At 40.6% G+C, this 13,604-nt stretch overlaps 1 protein-coding gene across 1 annotated transcript in view; it reads left to right on the top strand.

The window, feature by feature from the left end:
* KIF26A (kinesin family member 26A) overlaps positions 1–13,604 on the top strand; it is a 168,535-nt gene that overhangs the window by 141,188 nt on the left and 13,743 nt on the right. The window contains exons 6-11 of the mRNA XM_051978274.1: positions 3,767–3,976; positions 5,499–5,592; positions 7,167–7,429; positions 7,682–7,865; positions 9,912–10,071; positions 13,298–13,460. Of these exons, the coding sequence (XP_051834234.1) occupies positions 3,767–3,976; positions 5,499–5,592; positions 7,167–7,429; positions 7,682–7,865; positions 9,912–10,071; positions 13,298–13,460 (1,074 nt within the window). The remainder of the gene's footprint in view (positions 1–3,766; positions 3,977–5,498; positions 5,593–7,166; positions 7,430–7,681; positions 7,866–9,911; positions 10,072–13,297; positions 13,461–13,604) is intronic.

The raw sequence follows: 13,604 nt of genomic DNA, 5'->3' as shown, positions 1-13,604 counted from the left end.
GACATGAATTGTTGTGTTTGGATAAGAAAGGACAAGAAGATCATGGGAGCATAGAATTAGAGTTGGAAGGGATCTTAGAGGTAGAGGTCATTTAATGCAAATACCTCATTTTACAGTTAAGGAAATTAAGACCCACAAGAGTGTAGAATGACTTATTCAAGATCACATAAATTAAGTGACAGTCATAATTTGAATCCAGATCCTTCTATTCCAAATCCGTCACTTTGCCACCAGAGTCAACTATTCTCCAAGCTTTTGAACAAAGTTAGAAATATTTGTCCCCCAAGGAGCACATCTCCAATTTTGCAACAAAAATTGATATGAAAATATGGCTTAATACGCAGAAATTGACTTTCTAGGTAGCCTCATCCAGCAACTCTCCCCACCAATGCATTTATTCTGTTGTTAAGTGAGGCTGCTGGGTGTCTGTGCCAGCCCTGGCCTAAGCAGCAGATGGCCTTAGGGCTCTGGGGGTCTTGTTAAGCCTTCTGGAGAGCATTCAGGCTGGCTGATGATTTGAATGAATCCTCTTTCTTCCCGGGCACAAAGAGCTGTACCCAGAGATATCCTCTTAGTTGTACATCCTAATGATCCAGCGCAGAGAGAGCGTGCCTGACAGCCCAATCTATAGAAGCCTGAATGAGACAGCTTCCTCCCTTCCTGCCTCTGCTTTGGAGTGGCAGGATGGGGAGGAGGCGGGGTCCCTGTTGTAAGGTCACTGTCTCTAGCTTTAGAATTCGGTCTCTTTCTGTTTCTCCTTCCTTCCTTGAGGCACTGCCTGCGGCCAAAGAGGGGGAGGAAGCTGCCTTTTTGACTCTTGGAGAAAGCTAGTCTTTACTCTCACTAAAATCCTTTAAAAGCCGGGGTGCAACCACACCCTCTCCTCCCCCTCTTCCCCAACAGATACAACCTCATTGTAATTTCACTGGAATGGTCTGGGGAGAGGCAGCTGTCACAAATCACTGGGGCCACAGGATCATAGGAAAGGATATTAGAGATATTCTGATCCAACCCAATCATTTCACAGAGGAGGAACATGGGAAAATTTGTCCAAAGTCACACACACACAAGGGGTAGGGCTGATTATCAAGTCCCAAATCTTGAGACTTTGAATTGCTGGTTTTCTTCCTACTATTCAAGCATTCTGGCTGGCTGCTCCAATGCAATGTATCCACTGGAATGCCCTTCTGTAATTTCCTTTCTTTTTTCCTTCTTTTTTCCTACTTGTGATCACTCGTCTCCTCCTGCCATGCTCCTACTTCTCCTTAAAGCCTACCCTCCAATGCTGGCTTCTCTTTGGAGTCTACATTGATCCCTGAGTTGGCCCCAACGCTTCCCTTCAGTCAATAAGTCAGTCACAAAGAATTTATTAAATATCCACTATGTGCCAGGCACTTTACTAAGCACTGGAGATAAAAAGAAAGGCAAAAAGACTTGCCCTCAAAGAGTTTACAATATAGAATTAATTATAGAGGAAGAAAGAATTAATATAGAGCTCAGTCCTCCATTGCACTTAAAATGAACTATTTTATAATTACTTCTGTTTTTTATCCCATATTAGATTATAAGCTTCACAAAGACAGAACTATCATCTGGACTTTGTACATTGCTTCTTTTCCCTGACATTGTTACCAATAGTCTGCTGGTTGGCTTTCTTATCACATCTCTCCCCATTCTAACCCATTTCTCATTTAATTGTCAAAATGATCTCTAAATTCTAACCAATCCATCCCCCTTCTCTATAAACTTTATTAGTTTCCTATCACCTATAGATCAAATGAAAAATCCTATGCTTGGTGTTCATAATCTTCCCACCTCCCAAATATCCTTATACCTATCTCCTCAAGTACTCTTTGACTCAGTCACATTTACTTCCTTGCTGTTCTTCAAACAAGATTTTTAAAAATGGTATCTATATTGTATTCATAACATTCCAGATTTGGTACTAAGTACTTTACAAAGTTATTTCATTTTATTCTCCCAACAATCATGGGATAGGTAGTTTTGTTATTCCCATTTTACAGATTAATAAACTGAAGCAATCAGAGGTTAAATGACTTCCTCAAGATCACACAGTTCCTAAGTATCTGAAACTGGATTTGAATTTAGATCTTCTCCAGACTCAGTGTTAACATTTTTTTCTGTTTAATCTTTAAAAAAAATTTTTGAAGCTTTTTATTTTCAAAACATATACATAGATAGTTTTCATTATTCACCCAAACCCCATGTTCCAATTTTTCCCCTTCTTTTCCCCTATCCCCTTCCTGACATGGCAAACAATCCAATATATGTTAGACATGTGCAATTCTTCCATACATGTTTCCACAATTATCATGCATAAGAAAAATCAAATCAAAAAAGAAAAAAATGAGAAAGAAAACCAAACACAAGCAAACAACAACAAAAACATGAAAATGCTATTTTGTGATCTATACTAAGTCCCCCAAATCCTCCCTCTGGATGCAGATGGCTCTCTCCATCACAAGGCCATTGGAATTGGCCTGAATCACCTCACTGTTGAAAAGAGCCATGCTCATCAGAATTGATCATTGTATAATTTTGTTGTTGCTATGCACAAAGTTCTCTTGGTTCTACTCTCAGTAGTAATATTTAATGGGTATTTAACAAATGTTTCTTGACTAACTGTTTCTTCATCTATGAAAGGGAGATAAGAACACGTACTCCTTGGTCCATAGAATTGTTGTTCAGAAAACCTATTTTTTAAAAAATACTACTTTATTTTTTCAAATATATGCAAAAATAGTTTTCAACATTCACCACTGAAAAACTTTGTGTTCTGAACTCTTCTCCCCCTCCCCCAAAATAGCAAGTAATCCAATATAGGTTAGATATGTGCAGTTCTTCTAAATATATCTCCATAATTCGTCATGCTGCACAAGAAAAATCAGATCAAAAGGGGAAAAAACGTGAAAAAGAAAAAACACCAAGCAAACAACAACAACAACAACAACAACAACAAAAATGAAAATCCTATGCTTTGCTCTATATTCAGTCTCCTTAGTTCTCTCTCTGAATACAAATGGCACTTTTCCATCGTAAGTCTATTGGAATTATCTTGAATCACCTTATTAGAAAACCTTTTATAAATGTTTAGGCACTAGAAAAATAATGAGCTCTTGGTAGATTGCTACTGCTGCTGCTGCTGCTGCCGCTGCTACTACTACTACTACTATTTCTACTTATTATTATTACTTACCCTTAGGTATACTTTAAGGTGTTTCTTTTTTTTTTTTTCTTTTTTTTCTTGAGGCAATTGGGGTTAAGTGACTTGCCCAGGGTTACACAGCTAGGAAGTGTTAAGTGTCTGAGACCAGATTTGACTCAGGTCCTCCTGACTTCAGGACTGGTGCTCTATCCACTGCATCACCTAGCTGCCCCCACTTTAAGGTTTGAAAAACAATTTACATACATAATTTCATTTGACATCAGAGATATTAATTTACAGAAGAAGAGACTGAGGATTTAAGGGACATGCCACTATTAATCTCCCTGGATCCTTTTACTACATAAACTGTCTTTTTAAAAAAATTTAAAAAAGAAAATCCTTTCAATATCTGGAATGTGATCAAGGGTATCAAGCTTTCCTATACTCGTCTCCTTGTCTGCTTGTTGCTGTATTTGACATTCAGGGTGAGGATCGTGGATGAGTTGGCCTGGTGAGCAGAGCAGTGTCAATGCCCAGGAGTGTAATGGTCCCAGCTAAAGGTTTGGCCAGAGAACCATGTCCCGTTTCTCTCCCTCCCAGGTGAAGGTGATGGTGCGGATCTGCACGTCGCCAGGTGCCCCTCACTCGTCCGAGCCCATGTCCTTCCTGAAAGTGGATTCCCGGAAGAAACAGGTGACGCTGTACGACCCAGCGGCCAGTTCCCCTGCCAATGGGGGCTCGCGGAGAACTGCAGGTGCAGTCCCGAAGATGTTTGCTTTTGATGCTGTCTTCCCACAGGATGCTGCTCAGGTGAGTGAGGGAAGGAAGGACCAGGCTGGGACCTCTGGAACTTACCTTTTGAAGAAGTTCCTAATGTTTGTAATATTTTTCTGGGATTAGAGGAAGTGGTGAGAAGAATATTTTCATTCTCCTATGATGGAGACAGAATCAAAGGCTCAAAATGTGATCCTGCTGACAGGGCAATTTCTCATTCCACTGGGAGTGGTGAAACCTGGTGAGATTGCAGAACATTTTTGTTTTCTTGTACAAAGGAGATTGCAGAACATTTTTGTTTTCTTGTACAAAGTAGGAGGTTTCTTGGACTGTTTGGGTGTCTGAAGCTGTTGCCAGGTTCCCAGGATCTCTAACATGAGAGCGCTCTAGAGAATAAGGAAGGGCTCAGAAAGTATTGTGAGGGAAGCATTGACCTTGTGATGTGAAGTTATCATTATTAAGCCCTTATTTGTGAGTTGTGTCATTTTTCAAGGCCTCAGCCAGTTTGAAGTCCAGTTCACTGCATGAGCCTTCACTCAGGAGAACCAGATTATGCAAAACCCAATGGTAGCTCATGCATGGATCTTACCCAGATCTCTTACTCTAACTTCCATCAATACTGTTGCTGCTAGGAAGGCCAGCTTTAGGAATAGCAAGAAAGTGACTCAGAAGTCTGGGTTCATTTAACTTTTCCACAAGGAGGGAAAGAGAAGCTGGCTCCTACCTTGGGGTTATTAGCAGTGGCTTTTTGTTCCACAGACCAGTTATTCCACCTTTCCCACTGTATGGTGCTTGAAAACATGCATAAACCTGGCAACCCAAAATTCTTTCTCCTTTTTTTTTTTTTTGTTTTTAAAGCAGAACTTGTTTACCATGAGATTCAAGAATATAAAACCTGATTTTTAAATATCAGCACATGTATTATGCATGTTTATGTGTAAGGCACATGTGTTTACATATGTATTATGTGAGTGTGCCATTCCTCTTTGACTATATTTGCATTTACTTTGAATGCTTCATATGTGTGTGCTGCATGGAATAATAAACCACACTTTCCACTAATACTCCCTAGATCCTTTCAAGGGCTCAGCTTGAGAGCAATCTTTTCGTTCTTTGTGTCAGTCAGTCAGTCAACAAGCATTTATTTATTATTTATTATGTGCAAAGCAGTGCTGGGGATACAGAGAAAGGCAAAAGCAGCTTCTGCCTGTCCTCTAAGAAGCTTACATTCTAGTGTCCCTCTGAAATTATTTTAAAAATTATTTTATATTTACGTATCTGCATAGATGTTCCCTAACATTCCCTTCCCCCAAGTAAATATAATGTAAACTCTATGCGTTCAAGAACTATCTCACTTTTGATTTTTGTGTCCCAGCTACCTGATACACAGTAGTACTTAATGAATGCTTGCAAATTGCTCAAAGGGAAGATTTGGGTTCTGTGTTCCGGAGGAAATCCCATAACTGCCTATCTCGGGATACTTCTGGTGGCAGACTACGTGGTGAGCAGGGACAATTAGACTCTCACCCAATCCCACCTCACATCTTCTCTCCTGCAGGCTGAGGTGTGCTCCGGGACGGTGGCAGATGTAATCCAGTCAGTTGTGAATGGTGCTGATGGCTGCATATTCTGCTTTGGCCACGTCAGGCTTGGTGAGCACCCAGTTTCCTTCCGTTAATGACTCCGTCAGTCTGATAATTACATGCTGTCAGCTCCCAGAACAATAAAGCTGGAGTCTGGAAAGAGATGGAGATTTCTTCTTAATTAGCTTTGCAAACTTCCCAGGTTTATTCCTGCAGCATTAAAACCTTCAACTTTAATGGGGGAGGAGGTTGAATAATGAAACTGAGGAGCTTAGGGGGCTTTGAGGGGGTCAATGTGCTGGGCTCTGTTTTGTGGAATAATTGTAAAATTATCAGATTTAGTCTGGGTTCAAATCCTGATTTTGCCACATTGACCTCTTGTGGCCTTGGGCCCTTTTCCCTTGGCTTCACTTCCATCCTACCACCATCATCATAAGCATTATTCTCATTACTCTAGCTGATCTTTACATGGGGCTTTAATTTTGTAAAATGTTTTACATGTTATCTCATTAAATGCTCAAAGATATACTCAATGAGACAGATGCTAGAATTATTTTTGCTCCCATTTCACAGATGAGAAAACTAAAGCTCAGGACCTCAAAAAAGGACCTTAATACATGTTTGTTATATTGAATTGAATTAAAAGATTTGCCTATAGTCTCACAGCTAGGTATTGAAGGCAAGATTTGAAAATGAAGTCTCTCAACTTTTTCTGGACATTTTTCCATTTTAATATGTTGCCTCAATTGTAAAATGAGATGGTCTAGAGAAGAGATTTTACGGTTTTTATGCTGTGGACCCTTTTGACAGTATAGTGAGTCAATGGATGCTTTCTTGGAATAATATTTTTAAATGCATAAAATAAAATATAATTACAAAAGAAAACAATCACATTGAAATTTAGATGTAGTATTTTTTTTTTCCCCATCAAAGTTCACAAACCTCCTGAAATCTAAGAACTCCAAGACAAGATGGTCTTTAAAGGTCCCTTCTAACTCTAAAATCCCATATCCCTATGTATCAGAAAGTCCAGATGAGTTTGGAAATTTGGAGGAATCTGAGTTAGAGGGAAGGGTGTGATTAATGAATACTTATAGACCCTAGACCCTGATGTCTCTTGGGAATAGGATAATGCCATTGAGGAAGTTGGTGATGTGATGGATAGAATACTTGCCCTGAATTCAGGAGGACCTGAATTCAAATCCATTTTCAGACCCTAATTGGCTATGTGATCCTAAGCAAATTACTTTATCTTTGTTTGCCTCAGGCTGCCTAACTGTAAAATGGGGTAATATAATACTTGCTTCCCAGAGTTGTAGTGTGGATCAAATGAGATAATATTTGTAAAAGTGCTTAGCACAGTGCCCCAACAAATAAAGGACATTATATAAATGCTTATTCCTCTTCAATGACTGGAGTTGTGATCAAAACAGACTTGGGTTTAATCATATGGTTAAGGGCTCAGTCTCTGCCTGGGATCAAAGGACAAAAGGGCTAGCTGCATTTGAGTTGAGTGTTTTCTCCCTCACAGCACGGGGGCTAGTATCGCTGGTATCCTGAGATTGGGGTTCCTTCAGTTCCTGTTTCCATTCCCCATCACTTGACAATAACTGCTCAGCCTTTTTTCTCGTCTCTCCCTATAGGGAAGTCATATACTATGATTGGGAAGGATCATTCCACCCAGAGCTTGGGGATTGTGCCCTGTGCCATTTCTTGGTTGTTTAAGCTGATCAATGAGCGGAAAGAGAAGACGGGAACCCGGTTCTCTGTGCGCGTTTCTGCTGTAGAGATTAGCGGCAAAGATGAAAACCTCAAGGATTTGTTAGGTGACGTTGCCAGTGGCAGCCTTCAGGATGGCCAGTCTCCTGGGGTTTACCTTCGAGAAGATCCTGTTTGTGGGACACAGGTATTAAAAAACAGCATGGCAGACACCAGCCAAGCCAAACCCTTCCCTCTCTTGCCTTCTTTTTAATCTGAAGATGATTAAGACAGTTTCTAAGGTAGCTTAAAAAGAAAGAAAGATACAGCCTTTAATTTTTAATCCCCTCTCCCTGGCTGTACATATTTGTTTCTCTGATAGCCCTTGAGACTTAATCTGTCTGACAAAAAATGCCAGTCAGCCCTTTCTCTAATGAGCTGCTTCCTCTTTGGTTTTCAGCTTCAGAACCAGAGTGAGCTTCGGGCCCCAAGTGCAGAGAAAGCTGCCTTCTTCCTGGATGCAGCACTGGCTGCCCGAAGCACCAGTAGAGCTGACTGTGATGAAGAGGACCGAAGGAATTCACACATGCTGTTCACCCTCCATATCTACCAGTACCGGATGGAGAAGTGTGGCAAAGGAGGAAGTAGGTCTCCCTTCCCTCTTTTCATCCCTCTCTTCTCCCATTTTTTGGATTTTGTTCTGAAGTTTAGAACCTTCTGTAAGATTTCCACAAGTGTCTGGCTGCTATAAACACATAGAATGCTACAAAGTCCTCATAGTTGTATGTGTAGGTGCATAAATTGAGCATGAGATCAAGATTATGCTTGTGATCCACATAGGAGAGAAAGGAAGAGAGAAAGAGACTGTCTTCCTCTCTCCTTCCCTTTCCCCCTCCCTCCCCTTCCTTTTCCCCTTCTTCCTCTCTCTCTTTCTCCCTCCCTCAATTCCTTTCTCTGTCTCTGTCTCTCTGTCTCGTCTCTTCTCTCTCTCTCTGTCTCTCTCTGTCTCTTTTTCTCTGTCTTTTTCTCTTCCTCTCCCCTTTGTCTGTCTCTCCATCCCTCTATTGATCTCTTTATCTATTTCTCTAACCATCTTTTTATTCATGATTAATCCAATAGTGTTCCCTTGTATTAGAATTTCAACGAACTTAACCTCTCAGAATAATCAGACCAAACACTAGGACTTGGAATTCTCTTGGTCATGGACAAAGTTTAGATTTGAAGGAAATCCTTATGGTAGGACTTGATCTGTATTCTAGAGCTGACACTCTTGACCATTATCACTGTATCCATCTCAAGACTGTAGACACTAAGTTCTGATTGAGGCCTCCAAGTGTGCATCGGTCAGTATCTGAAGAGAGGCTGGGAGCTTGAACTGTGCTAGATACATGGGCTGCCATCTGCCCAATCCTCTGTTTAGACAAAGATCTGGGTTCGACTAATGTTCAGTTCCATCCATTTGCCAATCTGAGAGCAAACCCTGAGACTCACTCTTGGTTTTAATGAAATGTCATTTAGTTCTGTTTTGCTGTTGTTTAATTGTTCAGTCGTGTCTGACTTGTGATGACTGCTAGGGATTTTCTTGGCAAAGATACTGGAGTGGTTTGCTGTTGGAATCTTTACAAACTGCTAACTCATTAGAGTTGATAGATTATTGATCTGATCTTACAAGAAGATGTTTTGGGTCAGAACCTGAAACAAGATACTAAGTAGAACTAATTAATACAAGGCTTGTGTTTACACCTTTACACACTGGAGTTCATAAGTATGGGAAAGTCACAAAGTAAACTGTAATTTTGTGAGTTCACACCTCCCTTGAAGCTCTTAGGGCCAGAGAGCACTATGGGAGGAAACCCATAATCCCTCTCTCTCGTATCCCATAATTCCTCTCTCTCATATAAAAGAAACAGACAGAGGTTCTCGGACAGAATTCAGCTAAATTACATGAAGAGAAGATCATCAAGTCAGAAGAAGCCACGAGTTGGAGCTGAACTGAAGACTGAGAAGGCTCTCTCAGAGGCACAACCAGATTCACTTCATCTCACACCACTGTAGTTGGTGGCTGGGCTCCTGCACTTCCTGCACTGAAAGACTCGCCAGAAAGCTGGCCGAGCCCCAAGTGAAGGAGACAAGAGATTCATTCCATCTTTGTGCTGGCTGGAGGCTGAAGAAAGCAGAGGCAGAGGCAAAAGGACAAAACCTTTGAATTTGGAGACATTCGGAGGGAGCTCTTGGAACCAAGCAGAGAGAGAGACCTCAACTAACCAGGCTACTTTGGAAGGAGAAAATAAACATTTGTATTTTTACCAGCTGGCTGCATTTGGGGTAATTATCGATCTGAACTGATATTAAGGCTGTCTCCAAGAAAACCTACCCTGAGAAACCTACCTTCTCCCCCAGAGAGAACTATTCTACTTATTTTAAAAGAACAAGAACCCAACAGTTTGCCATTTCCTTCTCCCGAGGAAACTGAGGCAAATAGGGCTAAATGACTTGTCCAGGATCACATAGCTAGCAAGTGTCAGAGGCTGAATCTGAGCTCAGGTCTTCCTGAGTTCTGCTAATATTGCTTTTTATTTGTCATTCTTATCCAGGTGGGGCCAATAGTGCTCAGTTCTTCAAAACTGGTTCAGTCGTATTCAGAATTTTTCTGTTTCCTGGGATTACATCTTTTCTTTCTTTTGCTTCAGTGTCGGGCGGACGTAGCCGTTTGCACCTCATCGACTTGGGGAGTTGTGAAAAAGTGCTGAGTAAAAACCGGGAAGCTGGTGGTTCCCTCTGCCTGTCTCTGTCTGCTTTGGGCAATGTGATCTTGGCCTTAATCAATGGTGCAAAGCATGTGCCGTACAAGTGAGTGAATGACTCTAAAACCCTTGTATACCAGTTAGTTTTACTGTGGACCCATCTGTAGGCCTTGGTTTTCAGCATAATAATAGTATCTTGTTATTTTGTGGATCTGTCAGCTAATAAGGGTTTAATATGCACCTACTATGTGCCATTTGTGTTAAGCATCAGAGATGAAAAGAAAGAAAGATGATCTCAAAAAGCTTACAATCTAATGGGAGAGACAACAAACAGACAAATATGTATAAACAAGTTATAAGATAAATAGCGAATAATTAACAGAGATCGCATTATAATTAAGAGAGATTGGAAAGGGCTTCCTGTAGAAATTGGATTGTGATCATAACAAAGTGAGTTTCTCTTTCATGGACCCTACCCCTCCTTCATCTCTTATCTTGTTTGATTGATATTTATGGCTTTCTATAAATTCTCCATAGAATATCTAACTTGTCTGGTTCTTTGGATATTTTGTGTATATTGGTATTGCCCTCCTCTTGTAAGAATAATAGCTCACATTTCTTTTGGACTTTAAGATTCACAAAGTGCTCTCCTAACAACAATCCCATTATATAATAGCAAAGGAATTCTTATCCTCACACTCTTCCCTCCTACCAAAAGGTTTAAAGAATCAAGAGATTCCTGGGTTTGGGTCTTGCCTCTTCCTCTAATTCAGTTTGTGGCCTTTAGTCAAGTAAGCATGTTTTCCTTATCTGGGCCTCAGTTTCCCCATCTGTAAAATGAGGTTAAGTTAGATTCTTTCCAGGTTTAGGATTCTCTTGAGGTGTCTGCTATATGAATAGGCACTAAATGTAGGAAAATTTGAGCTTAAAATGTAACCCTTTTGGCCCTTCAGATTTTTTTGTGTGATTAGGTTTAGCTTGGCCTGTTGAGTCTCAGGACATTCAAAATCTGAGTGCTGTTACCCTGTGTTTAATCATTGCTAACAGTTCATGTGAAAAGGATCCGAACATTTTAGAGGGCTGTAAACTCTATATAAGCCATGATGTGACAACTTATAAAACACTGGAGCTGTTTAGTCTTCGGCTGCCTTAATGGAAGGAAGCATCATGTCTGGGATTAGATAGGAGGAGACTGTCTTGCTGTCCCAGATTACGTCTGGATTTCAAGACCAGGCCTTACCTCTTAGAGAGGACGTTGATAAACTGGAGCATGTCCAGAGGAGGACAGGGAGGGTGGGGATGGGACTAGAGGGAATGCCACATGAGGATAGATTGAAGGAACTCAGGGATGGTTAGCTTGACAAAGACAAGATTTAGGGGAGATGTGATGACTGCCTTTACATATATGAAAGGCTGTCATGAAGAAGAGTGATTAGGTTTGTTCTCTTGGGCTCCAAAAGGCAGGGGGGAAAAAGGGGGAATGAGTAGGTGGGAAGATGTGCAGAGGGACAAATTTAGACTTGGTGTAAAGAAAAAAAATCCTGACTCTGTAGCTGTCTAAAGTGGGAATATGATGTCTCAGGGAGGTAGTAAATATCCCTTCACCAGAGGCATTCAGGTAGAAGTTTGACGAACTCTACTTGAGGATATTATAGAAAGGGATTGTTCTTGTTCATGTGTGGGTTGGGTTAGGAGACTTCCAGGGTCCCTTTGCACCTTGAGATCCTATGACTCACAGTGTGCTTTAGGCAAGTAATGAATTTTCTGATCTTCCCAGGCCTCTTGCAAATGAGTGCTGAATGCTATCCAAAGTAATTTTTCAAATCTTTAGTTTAGGCTTATAAGAAAGCTCAGGGGGATGCATGGAAGGAATAAGATCTTGGGAAATTCTAGGTTTGCTTAAAATTTTGTGTTTATTCTAAAGAAGTTGAGAAACATGAGGGAGAAACAGGTTTTACTATGTTCTCACTGCTTCAGTTAGCATTAATAATAATAACAACAATATATAACACTTATTATGTGCCAGGCACTGTGCTAATTGCTTTATAATTATTATTCCACTTGATCATCACAACAACCTTGGACTATAATGATTCCCATTTTGTAGATGAGGAAATTAAGGCAGGAAGAGTTTAAGGTTCTTATTCTGGGTAACCCAACTAGGAAGTATCTGAGTTTTTCCTGTCTCTAGACCTGGTACTCTCTCTCACCACCCAGTTACTGTTAAATCGGGCAGCTGGTAACATGGGGCTCCTTGTTCTCATATGCTCTAGACTAGTTCCATCTCTGGTCCAATTCAGGCATCTATCACTTTCTGGCTTTGTGCCTGTTTTGGTTGGACTTTGGTTAGCTTATGGGAAAGTGTGAAGAACAGAATTTCATTTCTGTCTTTGACTCTGAAGTCACTTGTGTGATCTTTGACAAATCACTTTGATGTTACTTTAGTCTAGCTATAAAATGATAGGGATGGACTTGATTATCTTTAAAGGGTGGGTTTTGGAGGGTGTGTGCCTCCCCAGGACAGAATATAAGTGGTTTTGAGGATTGGCAGCCCTAACCCTTTGTGGCTCTGAGGTCAGTAGGGGAGGGGTAATCATCATCTCTAGTCTGTAATTTCTAAGAACCTTTCTCAAAGTCCATGATGAGATTAGCGATATCAGCCCTTTCTAATGATTGAAATTTGCCAAGTACTTTCTTCCCAAGAAATCTACAAAGTTCAGTAGAATAAGTGATTTGTTCATGGTCACATAATTATCAGGTAGAACAAATAGTAGAACTCTATGGGATTAGTAGAACAGGTGATTTGTTTTTGGTCACATAGTTATTCAGTAGAACAAGTAGAACTATGGGGGTCAATAAAACAAATCATTCATAGTTACATAGTTATAAGATAGAACAAGTAATAGAAATCTTTGGGGTAGTAGAACATGGTCACATAGTTATTAGGTGTCAGTTCTGGGACTAGAACTCAGTTCTTTTCAATCCTAAGTCTAATACTTCCCTTGCCTTCCCACAGAGGCAGTTAAGTGATATAGTGGATAGAGCACTGGACTTGAAGTCAGGAAGGCTCAAGTTCAAATTCTGGTTCAGACAATTTCTAGCTGTATGAGCCTAGTTTCTTCAACATTTCTCTGGGCCTCAGTAAAATGACAGTCCTTTCCAACTCTAGATCTGTTATCCTGTTACATGAATGCAAATAAGTTCACAGTGGGTATTTAATGTGATTAATTATCAAATTGGGAGGCAGGAGGGATTCAGAGATGGAAAAGTCACTTCTAGTTAAATGAGTGGACATAAGGAAGGCTTTGAAATTGACTTTCCTTGTCTTGCAGAGACAACAAACTGACGATGCTCCTAAGGGAATCACTAGGCAACATCAACTGCAGGACCACCATGATCGCCCACATCTCAGACTCCCCAGCCAACTATGCAGAGACCCTCACTACGGTGCAACTTGCTTCCCGCATCCACCGAATGAGGAAAAAGAAGTCCAAGGTGCGTTAATCCCGGATTCATCCGGTCACAATCATCACAATAGCAGATATATATCTAGACCCTTCATAGTTTAGAGAAACAACTTCCTATTTTACAGGTGGGAAAACTGAGGCAGCATGGTGTTATGCATAAAGCAGTTGATTT

Source organism: Antechinus flavipes, chromosome 2 (genome assembly GCF_016432865.1).
Source record: "Antechinus flavipes isolate AdamAnt ecotype Samford, QLD, Australia chromosome 2, AdamAnt_v2, whole genome shotgun sequence".
Lineage (NCBI taxonomy): Eukaryota > Metazoa > Chordata > Mammalia > Dasyuromorphia > Dasyuridae > Antechinus > Antechinus flavipes.
Note: the sequence above shows the minus strand (reverse complement) of the source record. Positions and strands in the feature narration are given on the sequence as shown.